Genomic DNA, 22,788 nt, shown 5'->3' with positions numbered 1-22,788 from the left:
ACGCATACTTTTTTATTCCATTCATAGGAAGTTTGAAATCAGGCAAAATTAAAGCTACACTATAATGTTTAGGGAGGGATGGAAGCTGTTGGTAAAATTAGAAAGAAAAGACAGGATTGATTACCTAAAAGTCAAAACGGCATTACTTTCAAGGGAAGGAATGGGTAATAATTGGGAATGTCACGACAAGGTGACTTTTGGGGTGCCGGCATCTGTTCATGTTGCAGAAGACCATAAATATTTTATTATAAAAGTCTGGGAGGAAAAAAAAAAAGTCGGAGGGGGCGTCCCTGGTGGCGCAGTGGTTGAGAGTCCGTCTGCCGATGCAGGGGACACGGGTTCGTGCCCCGGTCCGGGAAGATCCCACATGCTGCGGAGCGGCTGGGCCCGTGAGCCATGGCCGCTGAGCTTGCGCATCCGGAGCCTGTGCTCCGCAACGGGAGAGGCCACAACAGTGAGAGGCCCGCGTACCAAAAAAAAAAAAAAAAAAAGTCTGGAAGTGTACCAAAAGTTACAAGTGGTTCAGTAGCAAGTAAGAGAGTGGGTTGAGGTAGAAATGGAACAGAAAGAGGACAGATGGCACTTTAACGTTTTATTCTATAAACATCAGTATTGCTTATATTTTTAAAAAACTAAGTACTTACTACATTATGATTTTAGGAATCATAATGTGATTTATAAGAAGTTAATTTTTTTTTCAGTGTCACAAAAGTGAAGATGATCATACAACTGTTACAGAGGAAGCTGAGAGTGCTTTTTAAAACCTTAGAGGGGCTTCCCTGGTGGCGCGGTGGTTGGGAGTCCGCCTGCCGATGCAGGGGACGCAGGTTCGTGCCCCGGTCCGGGAAGATCCCACATGCCGCGAAGCGGCTGGGCCCATGAGCCATGGCCACTGGGCCCGCGTGTCCGGAGCCTGTGCTCGGAAACGGGAGAGTCCACAACAGTGAGAGGCCCGTGTACCGCAAAACAAAACAAACAAAAAAAAACCTTAGAAATGTGAGAATTTTCCCGGTGCTCTTACCTGATGTGAGCCCTGATGATATATCTGTGTAACAAGGCTGCTACGAAGTCCACAGATTTTGTGCAAGAGAAAATACAAAACAAGTTGAATTTTTCTGTTCAGTATTTCAGAAAATTCTTCACACATATTTTTGTAGGCTCCAATTGGAAAGCTTTTCCCTAATTAAATATGATATTATTACAAGGAAGAATTTATTTTCCAGGTACTCTGAAGAGCTGTCACCTCTTCCTAATGGAGCTTTTGTAAGAGACCATAAAAAAAAGATTTGCGACTGTCTTTAGAGTACAAGCTACACAGGCGTGGAGCATGATATTATATAATTCTCAGGAGAATTTTAAATAATTTATGCCTCTACACGTAAAGAGTACATTTCAGTCTGAGTTCTTCTACCTGAGCTAGCTACCTGAGCAAAGTAGGAATCAGAAGTCATCCAATTCAGTCCCTTCATTGACTGCTCCTCTCATTAAAGTTCCTTTCTGCCCTGAAAGTCTCTGCTGTTCTTTCTTCCCTTTCATTCCCCCTTATTTCTTCTCATTGCTTGGATCACCTGTTCAATTGCTTTTCAAAGCAAACAGGCTGCTTTTCCATACTAAGGAAAATGTCCCAAGGATCTGTTGTGAATTCAGATTCATCCTTTCTTCATATGTAGAAAAGAACTTCAGAAAGCCTTGCTCAGCAATACGACTCATGCCAGTGAATGTGTGTAGCTCTCCTTTAAATGTGCTGCTGTTTCTTATTTGTTCATTTTCTGCCTTGTCTCTCAAGAGGTTTCATCAATTGTTATCTAATAATACAAATTAAGTTTTTGTGGTTCTAAGAATGTTAAGCTTAGCTTACATACATTAATTGAGTGTCCACAGTGTGCCAATGAATATATTAAACTTTGGCGTATCAAAAAGTAATAAGGTGCTTCATCACGAAGAGTTTTTATTTTAAGGGAGGAAACAAACAGGTGACAAATCAGTACTGCAGTGTGATACATGTATTAACAGAAGTATGAGAAAAGTAGCACAGAAAAGATAATGAGCCTTCTATTGGGAAATAAGGAATAAAGTTTTACGAAGAATGTGACCTCTGAGCAGGGGATTAATCATAGTTTACCAGGCAGATTGCAAGGTGGGCAGACATTTGGAATAGAAAGATTAGCTCATGCAAAAACAGAAATGTGAAAAAGATCGTAGTATATTCCAGTAGCTAAAATAAATATGTATCATTAAAACATAATAACAGGGAGGAATAGGTTAAGAGTGAAAGTTGAACAAGTAGGAAGAGACCAGATGATAGAGTCAAATCATCAAAGACGATGACTAAAGTGTTGAACTGTACCTCGCAGACGGGGAGACCACTGAAGAGCTTTTTTTTTTTTTTAATAAATTTATTTATTTTTGGCTGTGTTGGGTCTTCGTTGCTGCGCGCAGCCTTTCTCTAGTTGCAGTGAGTGGGGGCTACTCTTCGTTTTGGTGCGCAGGCTTCTCATTGCAGTGGCTTCTCTTGTTGTGAGCATGGACTCTAGGCATGTGGGCTTCAGTAGTTGTGGCTTGTGGGCCCTAGAGCGCGGGCTCAGTAGTTGGGGCACACGGGCTTAGTTGCTCCATGGCATGTGGGATCTTCCCAGACCACGACTAGAACCCGTGTCCCCTGCATTGGCAGGCGGACTCTTAACCACGGCACCACCAGGGAAGTCCCCCCCGAAGAGCTTTTAAGGAGGGAAATGATAAGCTTGGATTTATACTTGAAAAAGTATTAAATAGACAGAAATGCATTAGAAAGGACAAATTTGATAAGAGCAACTAGAGTGTGTGTGAGAGTAATGGATAACTACAGCAGTGACTCAGACAAGCAGTGGAAAAAGGATAAGTTTTAGTTTTGTTGACTGATTAAACATAAGGTACAAAGGGAAAAAGAAGAATCTAAAATGACCCCCCCCCATTTCTCGATTGGGTGACACCTGCAGTGATACAAAATGTAGAAGACACAACAGGATTGAATAAAGTGATAAATTCCATTCAGAATAAGTTGAGTTTGAGATAACTATGAGATATTAAAGTAGAGATGTCGGGCTTCCCTGGTGGCGCAGTGTTTGAGAGTCCGCCTGCCAATGCAGGGGACGCTGGTTTGTGCCCCGGTCCGGGAAGATCCCACATGCCGCGGAGCAGCTGGGCCCGTGAGCCATGGCCGCTGAGCCTGCGCGTCCGGAGCCTGTGCTCCGCAATGGGAGAGGCCACAGCAGTGAGAGGCCCGCGTACCGCAAAAAAAAAAAAAAATTAAGAGCCAGCCTCTGAAATTGAATGAAAAAGGAAAATAGATTAATGCTACACACACACACACACACACACACACACACACACACACGTTCTAATGTCTGATAATGGTATCTCCCTACTTACCAGACAATGAGACTCATTCAAAAATAGAGATTTAGGCAAAATGACTTCATATTGCAATGGCAACTTGACCTGTGCTAACCAAAGGAAGAAAGCATGGCATATTTGTAGCACGGCAAGTAGTTTGATGAAGATGAACCATGGTGTCTGTTGAAGAGAAGGTGGGAAGCGAGGCTACACAGTAGACAAGGGGAGAATATGATACAATTTGAATGACACGCTAAGGCATTGGAATTTCAGCCTGTCCGTGGTGGCCCACTGTGGAAACACAGTAAGAAGCATCATCAGGCTTTTGGTTAGTTCCTTGTAGCTGGAATGCGGAGGATCTGAGGTGGCTGTTACTCTAAACATGGGTTATGTAGGTTAGACAATAACTGCAGTTTTCTAGAGGAGAGATGATGCATATTACAACTCGAATAGTGGGAGATGAAGACAAGGGGGAAACACTGGACATGTACGTGGAAGAGAAAATCAACAGGATTTGGAGATGGTTATATTTGCAAGTGACACCAGTGCTGGGGTTTGGGAGTTAGCTGGAATAGAGGGAAAAGAAAAGCTTTACAGGAAAATGATGAATTTACATTGGATTGTTCTTTATCTGAGGTGCTTTTGGACAATCTACGTAGAAACATTTATTAGGAATTTGGAAATATGAGACTAGGAATTTAGTAGAGAATTCTAACCTGGTAATTCAGCTTTTATTTTTATTTTTCTATTTTTTTAACATCTTTATTGGGGTATAATTGCTTTACAATGGTGTGTTAGTTTCTGCTTTATAACAAAGTGAATCAGTTATACATATACATACGATCCCATATCTCTTCCCTCTTGCAGTAATTCAACTTTGAAGGTAGTGCACTCCATATATACAAATGGCATTTCCAGTCAAAAAAGCTCAGGTCCAGCAATCAAATGTCCACAAGAAACCAGGTATAAAATATTACAAAGGAATGGCCAGATGGTGTCTTAGAGAACCCAGGCCCCATCTAATGGCCTTAAAATCAGAGTTAAAAAAAACCAAATCACAATACTAGTCAAATAACAAAACCTCTTAAAGTTTGTAAACTAAATTGTTTAGTCCAAGGGTCTTTCTAATTGTGATTTCTTACAAGAGGGAAAATAGAAGGGACCCTAGGGAAGAATATCATTTAAGACCAAAATATAAGGCCATGGAAAGGAGTCCACAAGGAGTCCAGAGAGAACTAGGAGAGAGTCAAATGTTGGAAACTAAAGGAAAAGACAGACATGGTGAAAAAGCAAGTTGTTTTAGCCATAATTACTTAAATTAGCTTTAATCGTTTATTTTTAATTTCTATAATTTACAGTAACACTTAAGCATAGATTCTGATACTACCCAGCCACATATGTTCTAAATTTGACTAAAAAGTTAAATATTCCTATATTATCATATATATAATCAATCTTTATTGCTTGTGCTCATTTAGCACCTATGTAGGCATCCACCCTTGTTTTAGACCCTGGGTGTAAACAAAGACAGACAAGACCCCGACTCTAACGGAGCTGAAGGAGAGGATAAATGATACATACGTTTGTTTGTTTGTTAATGAGTTAGCAAGAGAATTTTGGAAGGGTGGCATTAGAAAATGCATCTTGGGAAATGAACAGGATGATGGGAAGAGAGGTGGGGTAGGCAGTTGGCACTATTTTAGATAGGAAATAAATGCTTTTCTAAGAAGGTGATTCTTCAAGCCATTTTCCAAGTCAGAAGACAAGTGCTCCAAGCAGAGGAAATAGAACAAAATCCTGAGAAGGGAAAAGGATTGGCTGGTTTGAGAGGATGGTGTGTCTAGAACTCATTGATTAAAAAGAAGGTGATTAAGGATGAAGCTGGAAAGATAGGCAGAACCAGCTCACATAGTGCCTCTTTGGCCTTGTTGTTAAGATTTTATGTAAGTGTAGAGAAAAGGCATCAAGAAAATGAGCTGAAAGAGGGAAGAGGTTTATAGGAGAGTGAAAAGATCTAGAATAGCTCTAGCCAATAGAAATATGAGCTATGTGTGTAATTTAAAATTTTCTAGTAGCCACACAAGAAAGTAAACAAACAGATGAAATTAATTTTAATAATATATTCCCTTAACCAAATATCTCAAAACTATTTAGATATTTTACATTCTTTTTATATCAAGTCTTGAAAATTTGGTGTGCATTTTACACTTAAATGCACACCATTTTACACTTAAAATACATGTCAGTTCAGACGAACTACATTTCAGAGGCTTAACTGCCACATGTGGCTAGCGGCTGCTGGTTTGGGCAGTATGGGTCTTGAAGTTTCAGCAGAATTCACAGAAAATGTATTCAGCATTCACCCTACCCGAGGACTCTTGGTTCCAGAGAACCAAGTGCTGAGAAAAGTATTGCCCTCAAAACAAAGCAAGGTTTTTCAGGCCAAGGAGGCGCAGAATGTTTCTTGTGAAGAGGTTAAAGACGTAAAGGCGACTGTGCCCAATAAAAGGCAGATTTCAGAGGACACAGTCCCACTGTATCCTCACTTCCGTTGATGACTTCAGTTTTTCCCTCTCTTCTGGATCACTCCCACAAGTGTGTAAAGCATGTTAATATTTCTCCTGTTTAAAACAAAACAAAAACCTCTTGACTACTTCTCCCTCTACCTATGACTCCATTTCTTTCCTTTCCTTAAAAACAAAACTCAAAAATAATTTTCCATATTGACTATTCGCAAATATCTATTTGTTTCAGAAAGAATTTAATAACATAAATTAAGAGTGTGGGGCTTCCCTGGTGGCGCAGTGGTTAAGAATCTGCCTGCCAATGCAGGGGACACGGGTTCGAGCCCTGATCCAGGAAGATCCCACATGCCGTGGAGCAACTAAGTCCATGAGCCACAACTACTGAGCCTGTGTTCTAGAGCCCACAAGCCACAGCTACTGAAGCTCGCACACCTAGAGCCCGTGCTCCACAACAAGAGAAGCCATGGCAATGTGACGCCCGCGCACTGCAACAAAGAGTAGCCCCCGCTCACCACAACTACAGAAAGCCCGCGCGCAGCAATGAAGACCCAATGCAGCCAAAAATAAATAAATAAATTTATAAAAAAAAAAAAAAAGAATGTAGTAACATACAAAACAGAAAAAAAAAAAAATCCTGTCCATGGGGAACTAACATTCTAGTCGTGAGAAATAAACAATAGACAAGTAAAATGTATTACTATGCTGAGACTAAAGAACAAGGAATCTGCTTCTGCCATCAGTCTGCCTCTAATAAAGTCATGGGGCTACAACTGGGTGTCGTCCTTGCCAATCACACCTGCCCCGGGAGAAGGTGCAGAAGAGGCCACCTTGAGGTAGACTCCTGATTATGAGAAAATATCTCCTGGTTCCAGTTACTATTGCTGTGTAAGAAACACCCCAAAACTTCGTGGTGTAAAAAACCATTTCATTATGCTCACAGACTCTGTGGCACAGAACTTGGACATGGCATAGTGGAGAGAGGTTGTCTCTGCCCCATGATTTCTGGGACCTCTCCTAAGAAGACTCAAAGTTGGCAGTGGTCTGACAGGTGGAAGCTAGAATCATCTGGAAGTATCTTTGCTCATGCCTGTCAGACAATGTGGGTTGTCAGCTGGGACATCAGTTGGGCTGTCAGCTGGAACACCTTCACTGGACTCTCTCTGTGGTCTCTCCACATGGGATGATTTGGGCTTCCTCACTGCATGGCAATTAAGCTCCAAGAGTGAGCACCCCATCATAGCCAGGCAGAAGCACGTGGCATTCTTATGATCTAGGCTTAGAAGTCCCAGAGCAACAGTTCTGCGATACTCTTTTGGCCAAGGCAATCACAAAGGTCCTACTACTCAAGGGAAACAGTGTCAAGGTCACACTGGAAGAAGAACACATGTATGGGAGATACCATTGCAGCCAACTTTTTTTTTTTAATAGTTATTTATTTGGCTGCACTGGGTCTTAGTTGTGGCTCGAGGGATCTTTGTTGCCACGTGCAGAATCTTTTAGTTGTGGCTGTGGGATCTGGTTCCCTGACAAGGGATCAAACCCGGGCTGCCTGCGTTGGGAGCATGGTGTCTTAACTGCTGGACTACCAGGGAAGTCCCACAGCCAGCTTTTAAAAATGTAATCTCCTACACCTTCTGTGTCTGATTTCTAAGAACAAAAATGTGGGGTATCTAGATCTACCCACAGTCATCTCACAGGCAGAGAACTAAAACAACTCAAGCAGAGAGTGATAATATCTGAGTGTTGTGTAATATGTTATTTTGAAGAGAAAGGAGCAGCAGAATAACCAAGTAAGCAAAGTTATAATCAACAACTTTGATAAGTCCTGCTCTGTGTGGAAGGCATACAGTTTCTTAACAACATGAAATTTCTGCCTCGGGACTTATTTTTAAAGAATCGAAAATTAGGCCTAGGCTAAAGAAAGGATTTCTTTTTTATTTAGGTCAAGTGCCTAAAACACAGAGGCAGAGTGGTATAGGTGAAGGTATACCTGCTTTGGAGGCAGAGTCGTGGATTTGAATTCTCTCTCTGCCTGTCTCCAACTGCCCGTCCCTGAACACTTTCCTTCACCTCTAAAAACCAGGGCAGTAGGATTAATTTCCTCATAAGGTTGCCTGAGATTAAATGAGATAATACCTGCAAACGCCCTCCATGCTTAGTAGCCACTGTGGACAGAATCTCTATCATTTAAACTGCCAGTGGAATTGGTATATTTTTGTGTTTCTCTAATCCACAGCAATAAAATGTCTTCTCATCAAATTTGCTATAATTTTTATGTCCTTAAAATTTACCAGAGACACTATGCTTTTAAATCTGTAAGCATATGAAGGGGTCTTTAGGGGGAAATGATCTGTTCCTTTCTATAACGATCCTTCGGTAGAGCAAGCCTTAGGGTGTGGGGTCCAGAAGAATGAGCCTGGCTGATCCACTGGGCTCCAGGAGCATGAGGTTTTTTTGTTTTTTTTCCCTTTGCGGTACGCAGGCCTCCTGCTGCCGTGGCCTCTTCCCCCGCGGAGCACAGGTTCCGGACGCACAGGCTCAGCGGCCATGGCTCACGGGCCCAGCCGCTCCGCGGCATGTGGAATCCTCCTGGACCGGGGCAGGAACCCGCGTCTCCTGCATCGGCAGGCGGGCTCTCAACCACTGCGCCACCAGGGGAGCCCGGAGCATGAGGTTTTGGACGCAGCGTGAGAGGTATGGAGAAGCAAGACTACTGACTGAAGGGAAACCTCAACTTACCAGCTCAGTCTGATACAGGGCTGGTTTTTGTTCACTGCTAGAGTGTGCAGAGGGGGAGAGAGAGCAGAGATTCCCTTGCCAGAGGGCCAGCAGATTCCCATCCTCAAATCAGGGGCCTCGTTGGTCTGTGCTTCAGAAAAGGGGCCTCATAATTTGCGCCTTGGTCACCAAGGCAAGGTCTCCAGGGGTTGCCATGGAGATGAGGCTGCCATATTGGATGGAGGAGACCACCCTCGCTGGAGCAGATATGGCACCGAGGAGGGGCCAGAGCTGCAGAGGAACCAGATGTTAGAGGAAATGAGAGGAGAGGGGTAAGTGAACAGCGAGGAAGGGAGGGGAAGCGAGTCACCGTGAAACTCAGCAGTTATCCTGTGTGTGTGGGTGTGTGTCAAGCTCACCGTCCATCCATAAGAACGAAGCCCCCAGCTGTCACCCACGGACACGGGGTGACAGTCCAGGGTCTGTATCTCTGCCATCGAAATCCAGCCCCATGAAAACTGAGATGTTTCACAGCCAGGGGATGGTGGCCAGATTTTGAGTTGAGAAGTCCTGAGTTCAGGCCCTGCCACTTAACATTAACGTGACTCTCAGCAAGGCACGTAACCTCTCTGTGATGCTATTTCCTCACCTGTGAAATAGGGATGATGATTCTTGCTCAGCTTCCTTCAAAGGGTAGTTCTGAGATTCAAGTGTTTCACACAAGTGCCCCAAGACAATGTAAGTGCCATGGAGGCAGGGATCACAACTGCCCTGCCCCCTGCTCTACTCCTAGTGCCTCTCAGAGTAAATATTCAGTCAGTATTTGGTGAATGAGTAAGCGGTAGGATGATGGGGAACTCAGCCCCAGCCCCGTCCACGAAGGTGAGACAGGAAATCTCTCACTCCCTCCAGCAGGACACAGCTCCCCTAAGTGTGGTCCATGTACCAACAGCAGCATCACTGGGGAGCTTGTAGAAATGCAGAATCCCAGGCCCACCCCAGACCTACTGAATCATCATGTCTGGGGTTTGGGTCCAGAAATCTGGCTTTTAACATGTCTTCTATGTGATTCTGATGCCCACCCAAGTTTGAGAAGCATTGCTATTGGACACATTGGGGTGAGGGTGAGATGCGGCATGAGTTGCCATGCCCCGCTTCTTGGGGTATCTTCCTTCCACCTGGCACAGGTGTTTATTCCCCAGCCCACCCCTGCGCTCCCTTCCTGGGCAGCGGACCAGACTGTGGAATCTGGTGAGGGCCCGGGGGTGTGGGAGGGCAGAGGGAGGTCTTGTTGCACCGGCAGTAGCACATCCACCCTTTCCTGTTTCAGCAAAACCTGCAGATGCTGCGAGGGGATCAGGAGATAAGCTTTGCGGGTTCACGAGAGCTTTGCAAAGGGGTCCCTTCGCAATCAAGTCAGCTTCTCTGCACCCTGGCAACGCCCAGGGGTCCCAGGTGCCACTCCTGCCCGTCCTTCCCCCTGGCCCCTCCGCTGAGGTCTCTGCCCCCTCCTCTTGAGGATCTGAAACTCCTTGCGAGCTGCTGGGAATGCGCAGAAAAGATGAACCTCCAAGATAAGAAAGAGCCCAAGATAAGAACAGACATGATAACCTCGCTGTTTTGCAGGTTCTCAGGAAAGCCTGATTCACGGTGCCCAGAGCAGCTGTTCACATGCCCACAGGAGGAGGGGGCAGCAAAGATTGAAGGAGGAGAACTGGGTCTCCAGAGAGGTCAAAGCAAAATGTAGCACTGCCAAATGACACATTCCGCACTTGTCTAGAAAAGCCAACAGCTCACGTCCAGGATCCCGGGATCAGCAGCTGGAACCAGACAGTGTTTCAATTGGCAGCTCACTGTTGAGAAAAGAGGGTGGGTGCCTGGCCATACTGAGAGGGACCATGGAGCAGGGAGGTGACAAATCCACTCGGCTCTCTGTGGGACAGTCAACCCTGGGTGCCTGCAGGAGCTCTGGACACCGCAGTCCGAAGGCTGTAGAGAACCAGTGTCTTCCCCAGAGACTGACGGCTGTGGGAGAGACAGCTGGAGGAGCAGATGTTCAGCCAGGATAAAAGACAATTCTGGGGAAGCTACAGGAAAACTGTCTTCGAATACTTGAGAACCCTGAGTGGAACAGACAGCAGCCTGGACCCACGTGACCCAGTGAAGGGCAGGCATGGGCAGGTCAAGTGCAGTGACGCCTCCGCCTCGTCGGGGCCTCATCGGGGCCGTGCTCTCACACCAGCCACTCAGCGATGTCCCAGTCTCCAGATCCACCCTCCCAGACCGAGGAAGTCCTTACACATCCTCAGTCCCCGTCTCCTAGTCCTGAGCACAGTGCACGTGAGAGTGAGCGCTTGGGTTTAGAGTCAGGAAGCCCCGAGCTCCAGCCCTGACCTTGCACCTTGCACCCTCTCCTTGGGTCACCCTGTGCCAGAGCACAGCCTGTCCCAGCCTTGGATTTCCTTGTTTGTGAACCGCAGATGTTCCTCTCGGCCCGTTCACTTATACAGCAAACACTCATCCAGCATGTGCTGCAACCACCCTCCTGCACCGACGTCCCAGGGGATTAATGAGCACCCAGGGGAGGCCCGGCACTGAGCAAGTGCTCAAGGAGTGCTTCTGGTGACTGCCAGGACCCATTCCCCAGCCATCTCTGATCTTGGTGCTGAGCAGAGGATACAGGGATACAGGTGCCTGACGTCTCAAACCTGATATGTCAAACCCTCAACCACAGCACCTGTGGCTGGATGGAGGCTCAGTGGCTCTGAGAAGAACACCTGATCTGTATCTTCCGTCATCTGTGGGCACACAGTTTCCTTCAGTCAGCAGATCTCAGGTTACATAAACAAGCCCGGTATTGCTGATTCAGCACACTCCGCCCCGCGCGTGCGCACACAGAGCCTCGGCAGGCCCCTGAGGCGACCTGGCACCGAGCATCTCCCAGTGCGCAGACCAAGATCGGCGTGAGGAACGGTTGAGGGAGGCCCACGGGAGGGACAGTTGCAAGGCAACTAAGCTTGTCAGCACCGGAAATGTAGTCCTTGTTCGTCGATGTAGAGCTGTGTGACTTTAGGCAAACAGCTTAGCTTTCCTGTGCCTTGGTTTTCTTACACGGATAACAGGGAGATTTACTCTTAAGTGTTGTGGCTCTGCAGTCAGAAGCCCACATGTGGATCCCGCCTCCACCATTTCTCTGCTGTGTGACCTTTACACGTGTCCCAGCCTCTCTGTGCCTCAGTTTTCTTTGTGAAATGGGAGTAATAACAACAGCACCTGCCACACAGGGTGGCTGTGAGGATTAAGTGGGTTTGTACATATAGAGCACTTGAAAGAATGCCTGGTCCAATAACTGCTTGTCCCAGTGTTTTTGGCTGGGTTCCTCCACAGCTGACTCTGAGACAAGGATTTAAATGCAAATAGTCTATTCAGAAAATGACCCCAGCAAGGGGACTTCCCTGGCGGTCCAGTGGTTAAGACTCCTCACTCCCAATGCAGGGGGCACGGGTTCCATTGCCTGGTCGGGGAACTAAGATCCCACATGCCACACGGCGCCGCCAAAAAAGAAAGAAAGAAAATGAGCCCAGCAAGCACCTATAAGGGAGTGGGAAGCTGAGACAGGAACAGGGGAGAAGCCAAAAGGAGGTGCATGAATGACCAGGTTGCCTTCGTAGAAACTGGGGCTCAATCCTGCTGGGGCCTCTGGGAGACTGTAGAAGACCCACCCCCCTCAGCATCCTTTCCCCCGAGGGCAGGAGGCTGGGATGCCTGCAGTAGAAAGACAAAGAGCATATGAGAACAGAGTTCCAATAGCAACCGTCACACCAACCTTTTCTGGAAAATTCAGGAATGTCCCCTGGGCCCCTGCTCACCATTTATAATGACAATGACAAACTGAGCCTGGGTGGAAGCGATGGTTCTGGGCCAGAGATCGCTTGATGCCTCCACTGACTAGGGGTCTCCTCACCTGATCTGAAGGATGTCTGTAAAGCATCCCCTGCTCTTACATCACCTGGCAGGGACCTGAGATCACCCTCTGAAGTATTTTAAGCGGAACCAGGATACGATCCAACTGGCATTAGAGAGTGATCCCTCCAGCTGAGGACGGGTGCTCAGGAAGCCAGGAGAGCTGAGGGGACCCAGGGTAGGGCAGGGCAGTGAGGTGGTGTGCCGTCTCCACAGCCCTGGTAATGCATGCCAGGTGTGGATCTGAGTGGCAGGCCATTTAGGCGTCCAGGCTGGGGCAGGGGATTTAAGGAACTGAAAATTGGGGGGTTGGAAGAGCTGGCCAAGGAGGGGTCTGAGCTGCTTCTGCAGCGGGGAGCTGCACTGCTGCGCTGGGGCACTGAGACAAAGCCTCACTGCAAGGATTTCCTTGGTCCAGGAGCAAGGGGCCCAAGGCCGCTGAGCCTGAAGATGGAGTCTCTGAGAGCGGCCAGGAAGGCAGGGACTGACACAGGATTACAGCACAAGGGTGCAACTAATTCTGACAACCTCTAAGGTTATTGAAGAAGCCTGCCATCGCCTTACCCTTGGGGAGGTGATTTCAACAGGCTAAACTCATCGGGGTGCATTTTGGATGCTGTGTGGCACCAGCCAAGGGGTGAGAGGTGTTAAGGAATCCTCAATCCACTTTTCCGTCCTCCAGGAACCTTGCCTGGGTTTTCCTCCTCCTCACCTCCTCTTGATCAGCAGTCAGGACACCCTGGGGCCCATCTGATACGCTGATACTCTCACTCCTGCTGCTGTGTCCTGTCCGCAGTGACTCAGCAGGTGGGGCTGTGCTCAGCGCTGAAACTGAGTTGGCAGTAAAGAAGTGAGTTAGCAGCAAAGTTTCCATCCAGCCTTGCCTACAGCCTCCCTGGATCTTTTTCCAATCCTCTTCTCTCCCGAAAATGGGACCCCTTCTACCTTTTTCTGCCTGCACACTCTCTTTCCCCCCCGGGAGACGGGGCTCGCAGGCAAGGTGAATACGGATCTCGAGCAGGGACTCATTCTTCAATCACAGGTAAATGCGCCAAAGCTCTTTGCGCATGCGCCTAGTAAACCCAACGCCCGCGCTCCCCGGACTCCTCCCTGAGCCTCTTCGCCCATCACCAACATGGCCTCCGAGGCAACAGCCCCTCCTGCCCGGCGCAGACGTAGCGGGGTTATAACGTCATAGGACGGCGCCGGTAGTCCCAGAGACTGCACGTGGGCTCGCGTTTAGAAACTCTGCCCGGGCCATGGATACGCCGCTGAGGCGCAGCCGGCGGCTGGAAGGACTAAAGCCTGAATCCCCCGAGAGCCCCACCTCAGTTCTGCGGGCGAGACGGGCCCTTGTGGAGTTCGAGTCGAACCCAGAAGAAAGGAGGGAGCCCGGGTCTCCTCGGAGTGTGCGGCCACCTGGCCTGGAGTCTCCCAGACATCAGCCGGAGACAAGCCCTGAATCACCCAGTTTACGGGAGGGGGCAGGCTTGGGGTCCCCCCGAGAGCAGCCAGAGCCGGGCCCAGGGTCGCCCCAGCGTCAGCGAGACCCAGGCCTGGAGTCGCCCCAAAGACAGCCGGAATCGAGTCCTGAATTCTCCCGACTTCAGCCACAGCCAAGTGGGGAGTCACCAAAGTTTTCCCAGGACCGAGAAGAAGCGGATTCGGAGTCGCCCAAGAGTAAGGAGGAGCCGACCCCGGGGTCCCCCCGACATCAGTTGCAGCCGAGCCCAGGGTCACTAGAGCCTTACCCCGGTCAGCAAGCGCCGGGTCCCGAGCCCTCTCAGCCCCTACAGGAGCTGACACCCCTGTCGCCCGGCTCCCCACGGGATCAGCGTGAGCCGAGCAAGCCACCGCCGCCCGGGCAGCCGGAGAGAGACGGCCTCGGGCCAAAGAAGCGAGAAGGTTCTTCAGCCCAGGCCGCAGCGTCCAAGAAACCGAAGAAGGAGGAGATTCCTAAGATCCCGAAGGGGAAGCCCAAGTCTGGGCGGGTGTGGAAGGACCGCTCAAAGAAGAGGTGAGGTGGGGGACAGCTGGGCAGGGATGGGGTTGTGTGTGGTGCTGGAGCCTGGGTGCAGCCAGGAGATAGCCCGTAGGTTGGAGAGATCTCACATCACTGGGGGAGTCACACAAAGAGGTAATTATAACCAGAATGTGGTGAAACGCACTGGGATCTCAGGGAGGGGTGCCCTTAAAGGACCCCTGGATAGCACCTCATCTGTGTGTTCATTCAACACGCATTTATCCTTGTCTCTGCCCTCTCTGGGAAGGGGGCAGAAGCAAGTAAACCAGCAGTGAGGTCTTCATCCACCATTATCTGTTACAGTTGTTTGCCTTTTTGATAAAAGGCACTACCAGGCGCTGAGTATACAGGACGCTGCTAAGCACTGTGGTGCGGATTGGCCCGGGGAAGGGCCTTTCAAGCAGGGAGCAGCCTGCCTCTTGGCATTTAATCAGCCATCAGCTCAATGAAGCAGCAGGCACGGGGATTATCCTCATTTTACATATGAGGGCACTGAGGCTCAGGGCGGCTAAATGTGTGATGAGGCAGGACCTGAACACAGATCTGATTCCAGAGTCTGCGTGAAAGCCCTTTACCCGTGCTCTGTAGAACCGCCTTGCATTGAATTGCAACCTCTTTTTTTTTTTAACTTTTATTTTATATTGGAGCATGGTTGATTAACAATGTTGTGTTAGTTTCAGGTGCAAAGTGATTCAGTTATACATATACATGTATCTGTTCTTTTTCAAATTCTTTTCCCATTTAGGTTGTTACATACTATTGAGCAGAGTTCCCTGTGCTCTACAGTAGGTCCTTGTTGGTTATCTGTTTTAAATACAGCAGTGTGTACGTGTCCATCCCAAACTCCCTAACTATCCCTTCTAAAGGGTAGGCGTGAGGTCTTGTCTTTCTGTGCCGCGGGCAGTAAGTGCTCAATTAAATGCTTGTTGAGTGAAGGAACAAAGAGGCGCAACTGAAGAAGGAAATGTTTAGGCTGCCGGGAAGGAGAGGTGGGGTCCAGTTCATGTTTTAGCTACTGGGAACCACTGGGCAGACAGGAGTTCGTGGCTGTGAGGGCCCATAGGGGAAGGCAGTGATTTTATGGAAGAAGCGGACATTTACTAAGGGATGACTGTGCTTTGTGCTAGGCCTTTTGCAGATGTCATGTTGCTGACCCCCTAAACCCCAAGGCGGTGGGCATTATTCCCCTCCCCCAAGCCCCTCCCCCCTTAAACAGAGAAGAAACTGAAACTGAGGGAGTGATTTCCTACAAGTCACCAATCAGAGACTTTGAAGATGGAGCGACTGTTGGACTTGGAGAAGTGGGTGGTGGCGCTGCCCCTCCACCTCGGTCCCAGCAGGTCCCAGAGAATGGTGGGGCCACTGATGGCCATGTGGGACCAGATGAAGAGGTTGGTTCCGGTGGGGAGAGGATGGTGAGCAAGTTGAGTATGGGAGCCTGGAGTCCTGGTACTCAGGAGGTGGACGGCGGGGAGAGGAGCTCACTGAGCATGAGGAGGCTGCTCCGACACACAGGCCAGGAGAAGAGAGGGTCAGCAGAGGACACCAAGAAGCAAGAGAAAGGGCGTTTTGTCCCAGCTTCCTGCCCGAGCTGAAATGCTTCCCAGCTTCCTGGTGTTTGCTTGGAGCTGCGCTCCAGACGTCTTCCTCTCCCCTGCCATCTCTGCCATCACTAAGCGTCTCCCACACTGACCTCCCCTCTGTGTGCCCCCTGTAGGTGATGCTCCCTCCCAGCTCAGGGCCTTTGCACATGCTGTTCATTCTGTTGAAAGGCTCCTCCCCTGGCCATTCCCTGCTCGTCTTCCAGGGCTCCACTTAAACATGCACCCCCTGGGAAAAGCCCTCTATGTGCAACCCAACCAGGGTTAAGTCCTCAAGCTATGTGTTGTCATTGTACCTTGTATCTTTTGTAACACACCCATTTGCACAAATGCTTGTTTACTTGTGTGATTCTTGTCGGCTGCCAGCTTCCCCTCTAGACCAGAGGCTCCAGAAGAGTGAGGATTTACCTACAATGGCTAGATTCTCCCCAGAGCCCAGCACATGGTAGGCACTGAGTCAAACAAGTAGATGAATGAGAACAGAAGGTAGTTCATTCGTTCAACCAGTTTATATTTCATTGAGCTAGGATCTGGGAGTAAACATGGCTATAAACAAAACATTCTAGTTGTGAGAAATGGGTAACCAACACGTAATATATACATATATCAGTAATTAGGGCAATACAGGAAAATAACAAAGCAAGAGGTGCAGGGCGTTGCCGCCGTGATTACAGATGGCTTCACTGCCACAGGGATGCGAGCAGAGGCCTGAATGAACATACTGGGAAAGAGTACCCAGGCAAGGGGAACAGAAAGTCCAGAGGCCTCGTCACTGGGCACAAGGGAAGCGGTAGGAGGTGAGTGAGGTCAGAGTGGTCACAGGGCCAGGTCACGTGGGCCCACGTGGGCCCTTGCAGGGACCTGAGTGAGCGTGAGAGCCATGGGAGGTGTTGAGCAAAAGAGTGATGCGATCTGACCTCTGCAAGGACCGGTCTGGCCTGTGGAGAACAGACCTTTAGGAGGGCAGAGGGGAGACCAGGGAGACCAGTAAGGAAGCTGCTGCAGTAGAATTAAAGCACCTTCAGAAGCGGCACCAGGCCTGTGGATAAGGGCCAGAGGGGCTGTTGAATGGATGTTTGGGACCTTTGAGGAAGCAGCTTCAGCAATTGGTGAGTGAGGCCCGAGAAGGCAGGGGCAGCACCTGCTGCACGAGGTGCCCCAGCAAAGGGGGGATGCAGGGGGAGGGAGCCGAGGCTGGGAAGCACACGCCCACCCACCCACCCCGCCCCACCCCCCGTGCCCAGGCCTAATGCCACCTTCTGCCCAGTGTTCCCTGGGTGCACCGTCTCCCTTCTCTGAAGGGTGGATTCACTGAGCACCTACTATATGCAGAGCACTGTGCTGAGCGCTTCTCGGGCCGTGAGCCATTAATCCTCCCACCACCCTTTGTGATGGGAACAGTTCTTGTCTCCACGTAAGGGGAGGGGGAGAAGAAGCAGTGGGTGTGTGCTGGGGGCAGGCAGGCAGAACTGGGGAGCGGGGGCGGGGGGTAGGCAGAACCAGACTGAGGACGGACAGGCGTGGGGTCAGGGTCCAGGCTGTATGTGCAGACTCCTGTGGAGCAAGAAAGGGGAAAGATGAACCAGAAGAGCCGTATTGACCTTCCCCAGGGGCGGGAGTGGGCTCGGCCTGGTGCCCACTGCAGCCCACTGCTGTGACCGCTTGGGGCATGGTAGAGTGGACGTGGGTAAACAGGAGCTCTTTTGAAAGTCAAGAAATTATCGAGGGAGGCGGAAAGGCCACTACGAAAGGAAGTGCTGAGGGGGAAAGAAGGCCCGTGGGACACCCGAACAGGCTTCAAATCGTTCAAGGAGAAAGCTTCCGGAAAAGGGGCGGCACGGCTGCATGAACCCCCAAGCCCCATCACCAGTCTCAGCAGCCCTCAGCCTTTTCCTGGTCTAGTGTCCTCTTGCTCCTTGACATCTTTCCATCTTCCCGGAAGGTTTTACAGCACGTCCTAGATTTATCATCCACCCCTAGGTCCTGGCGGTGGGCGTTCTTACAGAGGTAACCTCGCTTCTGTGACCGTGTCACTATCACTCTTTAGAAAATCAAGACTTCCCTGTTGTTCCCTAGCACCCACTCCATTTTCACATTTCCCCTGCTGGGACAGAGGTTCTGAATCACTGCAGGGGACCGTGACCATCTGCGCTGTTCTGAGATGAAATGGGCGCCCCAGTAGGGAGTGAGCCCCCTCTGCAGAGGCGTCCACGCCCAGCCCTCTGCGCTCCGCCGGAGCAGCGGAGCTTGGCGGTGGAGGCCGTGCAGCCCGGACTCTGGTCACAGACCGCTGCTCAGGAGCAAGGTGACCTTGGGCAATTACTTAACCTCTCTGAGTCTTTGTTTGCTCCTCTATAAACTGGAGGGAACAGGAGTTCCCACCTCAGGTACGTAACCAGGGCTTAAGAAATGGCAGTGGGCGTGATCAGGACCCTTTCCTGCTCCAAGTTTCTACAGACCCGGAGGGTCGATTGCCGGGCAAGCAGGCAGGTAGGGAAGGAGGCCCAGAGGGAGGGCACCGGGGCATCCCGCGGACTCCAAGAGCACCCAGTCTCCCCCATTCAGGTTCTCCCAGATGGTTCAGGACAAGCCCCTGCGCACATCCTGGCAGCAGAAGATGAAGGACCGGCAGGAGAGAAAGCAGGCCAAGGACTTCGCCCGGCACCTGCAGGAGGAGAAGGAAAGGCGCCGGCAGGTGAGGGGTCGGCCAGGCTGGGGTGGGAGGGGCTTGGTCAAGAGCCGTTCTCCAGGACTTCCCTGGTGGCGCAGTGGTTGAGAGTCCGCCTGCCGATGCAGGGGACACAGGTTCGTGCCCCGGTCCAGGAAGATCCCACATGCCGCGGAGCGGCTGGGCCTGTGAGCCATGGCCGCTGAGCCTGCACGTCCGGAGCCTGTGCTCCGCAACGGGAGAGTCCACAACAGTGAGAGGCCCGCGTACTGCAAAAAAAAAAAGCCGTTCTCCAGCCTCGGGGCCCCGGGGAAGGGCATACAGATTGGAGGCCTCATCCGGGTGTTGCTGGCATTCCCCAAGACACAGCTGCTACACATCAGTGGAGGGGACGGCCTGTGCGTTCCCCCACCGCTCCCTCACGCTTATCCCAGGGACACAGGTGCCCTGTTAGAGGTTCACGCCCAACCTCTCTAGCCTCCAGGAAGCCCCAGCAGGCAGACAGGGAGGTGGTGGTGGAGATCCACCAGGAGCGGACTTCTCAGTGGGACGTCACTCGCCTTGTGGTCCCCAGGCCACCGGAGGAGTCAGACACCTTGCCCCCAGCCTGCAGTCCCTGCCTGGCCATGGGGGGGGGGGGGTCAGCCACTTGGTCATCTGTCCCCTGCTTTGAGTTGCCCCAGCTCAGCCTATGGCCGAGGCCCTGCAGACTGTGTGGCCTCCGCCTCATGCCGAGGCCTTATCTAGCTTCCTGTGTGGCCGTGGCTCCCTCTTGGGAAAGAGAGAACCTTCTTGTCACCGTCCCCTTTAGAGGTGCCCCTGCCCAGCCCCCAGTCCAGACCTTCCCCTGCACCTCCGGGAGCTCAAGTGTCACTTCTCCTTTCTCCCTCCGGGCCCAAGCCACCCCTACCCTGTGTTGCCAAAGACGAGGGAGGCCCCTGGCCATGCACAGCCTTGGGGCCACCGTCCCTGCCCTGCCCCCCCAGGGACAGCAGTCAGCGTCGCCATTCCCAAGGAAGACTCCGTCTGCATTCATCTTCTAAGTGTTCCCAGTGGGCCGGTACTATTCCAAGCCCTGTATGTGTGTTCATTCGTTTAGTCCTCAAAAGAATCTTCTGTAATTATCGTCACTTTAAAGATGGGAGGTTGAGGCACAGAGCTTAAACCACTTGGCCACGGTCACACGTTTAGGAAGAAGCAGAGTCAGGATTCAAACCGGGACCAGACGCTCCGGAGCCTCTTCTCTGCAGCCTCCGCCCTTCCCGGCCCTGCGCCAGGGTGAACCTAGGAGGCCAGCCCTCACCCCAGCCCTTGCATTCTGGGGGCTCGTGGGCTTCAGGGGGAGAGGGGAGACTCTGAGAGGACGGGAATGAGGGAAAGGGCCAGCCACCCCTTCTCCCCGGGGAAGTTGATGAGGGGCGTGGTAAGAGGAACCACTGTCTACATGGGCCTGAGTTTCCAGGTGGGGTGCGACCTGTGTCTTACCCCGCCCCTCCCCCTCCAACCGCAGTGTCCTCAGCCGCCTGACCAGGCGCCCCCCTTCTCAGGTGAAGTCAGGAACTTCCGACCGGAGTGGGCCTCTGGGTGCTGGTCCCAGGGGCACAGGGATGGTTCCTTGCTGCCTCTCCACCCCCCAGCACCAGGAACAACCCGGAGCCGGGATAAGTGGGCCTTTTGCCCTCCTCCCTGGGAATTCTGTCAGCTCTCACTGCCTGGGAGACCAGGGCCGCCTCGGCTCCCAGACCCAATCCCCTTCCCCTGTGTGTCCAGGAGAAGAAGCAGCGCCGCGCCGAGAACCTGAAACGCCGCCTGGAGAACGAGCGGAAGGCGGAGATCGTCCAAGTGGTGAGCGTTGCCCTGCTTGCGGGATGGGACGCGGCCAGCCTGAATGTCGTGTTCCAGACACCCCGGCACCCCTGCTTCACGGCCCCCGCTCGTGCCGCAGTCCCAGGCCCCCGCGGTGGCCTCCCTTTCCCCGGGGAGCAGGGCGGAGACTCCAGCCGTAATAACGCCCTCCCTTCAACCTCCCCCAGATCCGAAACCCTGCCAAGCTCAGGCGAGCGAAGAAGCAGCAGCTACGCTCCGTTGAGAAGCGCGACACGCTGGCCCAGCTGCAGGAGCAGCCACCACGGCGGCCGGCGGCCAAGGTCTGAGCTCAGCGTGGCCAGGGCCTCCTGTGGCCCAGCACCGTGTCACACGTGGCGGCCGCGCGCCTCCGCGGACCCAGCACTCCAGCTCCATGGCTCCACCCGAGACGGGGCTGTGAGCCTTCAAAAGGGCTCCCAGGCAGGGCTTTGTGGCACAGAGACCCAGAGGTAGCCCGGGACCTGGCAGAGACTGGAGGAGGGAGGAGGGTCAGCTCGCTCCTCCGCCCCTCCCCTCCCCCTCCCCCCTCCTCTCCAAGTGCCTTCAAACCACGAAGAGTAATTTCTGGTTCCTCAGGGAGCTGGTGACTGGCGGGTGACTCCCCAAAATATGTATGTTCTGTCTCAGAGTCCTGGGTCTAACCCGGGCCAGGAGGCCGGAAGTCAGGAATCCACCTCCCCCCCGACACACCTCCCCAAAGGCTGCTCTGGCTCCCTCTGCACCCCACTGACCCTGCCACCCAGCAGACTGAATCCAGCTCCGCCCCACTTTTCAACACTTAAGGTTAAAATGGGGAGGTTGCAGGGGGCAGGGTCTCTCTAGCTCCCCCTTTCCTGTACCAGACTCTGCAGAAGCCCCAGAGATCTGATTAACTCATGCCATCCAGTCTACAGCAGAAATATTTATTGAAGGCACAATTCTAGGTGCCAGGGAATAGAGACAAAAGTCCCTGCCCTCAAGGATCTTTCATTCTGGTGGAGAAAACATAATAAACAAGTAAAATGTACTGTGTGTCAGTTGGCGCCGAGTGCTCGGTGAAGCAGGGGAGCAGGTAGGAGGGGGCACGGGCGAGGTCGAGATGGGATGTCCGCTCAGCCAGCTGTCTGTCGACCGCTCCGTTTGCCAAGTGCTTGCTGTGGGCCGGGCCCTGCCTGGCACTGAGAGTAAACGCTGGGAGCCCAGCTGCGAGTGGTGGCACAGGGAACACTGGACCAAGATCCCAGGAGAGTTTCTCCCCTGGCTCGTCCACTGACGTTCCATCCACCAAACGTGTACCGCACCAACTCTGCACCAGGCCCCGGGGTGCTGAGCTAAACAGACATGGTAGAGTGGAGATGCTACGGTAAGTTACCCCTCACGCCTACAAATTGGGGGTCAGTGCTGCAGCCCTGTGCGGTCGAGAGGGAGGTGGGTGCTGCACAGATCTAGGGATTACCAGCATTGCTCAGAGGGCGTCCCAGGGAACTGTAGGCTGGCACATGTGTCAGAAGAGCGAGGAAATACCACCGGCTGTGGTCACGGAGGTTGCGGGGCTCATCCAAACACTAAAGACCTTCAATAAGGATGTCCACAGGTTTCTGAAACTTTTGACCATAGCACCCCTTGCTTTTTCCACTTCGGGCAATGCTGGGTCTGACAGGTAGAGATGGGGGCTCCCATGCAGCTGCTATCTGAAGGACCTTAGGTATGTGGGGGGTGCCCTCTCACGTACTAATAGTAATTGAACAGGTAATGCCTAATGGCTGGTATGCAGTCCCTGCACCTTGGGCAGGTTACCTAACCTCCCTGCACCTCAGTTTGCACATGGTAAAAAGTGGGGCTAATAGAACCTGCCCCTGGAGATTGTGGGATAAAGCGTGTAGTTAAGTAAAGCGCAACTAAATGACCAAAGCGAGAAGGTTAGACTGGAAGTGCTTCCCAAACTTTTCCCCTCTCGCTTTCTACTCCAAAACTACATCACTGGTTTAATGTAAAAATCCACCCCATCCATCATCTGCTAAAAACAGCTTCAGGGAGATGCGTCCTGTGTACCTTGGGCCGTCCACTACCCTA

At 51.4% G+C, this 22,788-nt stretch overlaps 2 protein-coding genes across 2 annotated transcripts in view; both read left to right on the top strand.

Annotated features, from left to right (window-relative positions):
- Nucleotides 1-11,593, top strand: part of MS4A13 (membrane spanning 4-domains A13) — a 31,478-nt gene extending 19,885 nt beyond the window's left edge. Inside the window, exon 6 of the mRNA XM_030849344.2 lies at nt 11,567-11,593. Within this exon, the coding sequence (XP_030705204.1) occupies nt 11,567-11,593 (27 nt within the window). The remainder of the gene's footprint in view (nt 1-11,566) is intronic.
- Nucleotides 11,594-13,785: 2,192 nt separating this feature from the next.
- CCDC86 (coiled-coil domain containing 86) lies at nt 13,786-21,736 on the top strand. Its single transcript, XM_030849352.2, has 4 exons — nt 13,786-14,595; nt 18,768-18,897; nt 20,641-20,715; nt 20,904-21,736. The coding sequence occupies exons 1-4, from the start codon at nt 13,838-13,840 to the stop codon at nt 21,021-21,023; spliced, it is 1,083 nt and encodes a 360-aa protein (XP_030705212.1). The 5' UTR covers nt 13,786-13,837; the 3' UTR covers nt 21,024-21,736.
- The last annotated feature ends 1,052 nt before the right edge of the window (nt 21,737-22,788 follow it).

The sequence above is a fragment of the Globicephala melas genome, chromosome 8 (assembly GCF_963455315.2).
Source record: "Globicephala melas chromosome 8, mGloMel1.2, whole genome shotgun sequence".
In the NCBI taxonomy this organism is placed as follows: domain Eukaryota; kingdom Metazoa; phylum Chordata; class Mammalia; order Artiodactyla; family Delphinidae; genus Globicephala; species Globicephala melas.
This window is presented reverse-complemented; position numbering and strand designations above follow the sequence as displayed.

Excerpts from the sequence above, each read along its gene's own strand:
- CCDC86 (XM_030849352.2), top strand. The coding sequence starts at position 13,838 with ATGGATACGCCGCTGAGGCGCAGCCGGCGGCTGGAAGGACTAAAGCCT. Across the intron at positions 14,596-18,767 it reads AAGGACCGCTCAAAGAAGAG|GTTCTCCCAGATGGTTCAGG; the intron begins GTGAGGTGGGGG and ends TCCCCCATTCAG. Across the intron at positions 20,716-20,903 it reads AGGCGGAGATCGTCCAAGTG|ATCCGAAACCCTGCCAAGCT; the intron begins GTGAGCGTTGCC and ends AACCTCCCCCAG.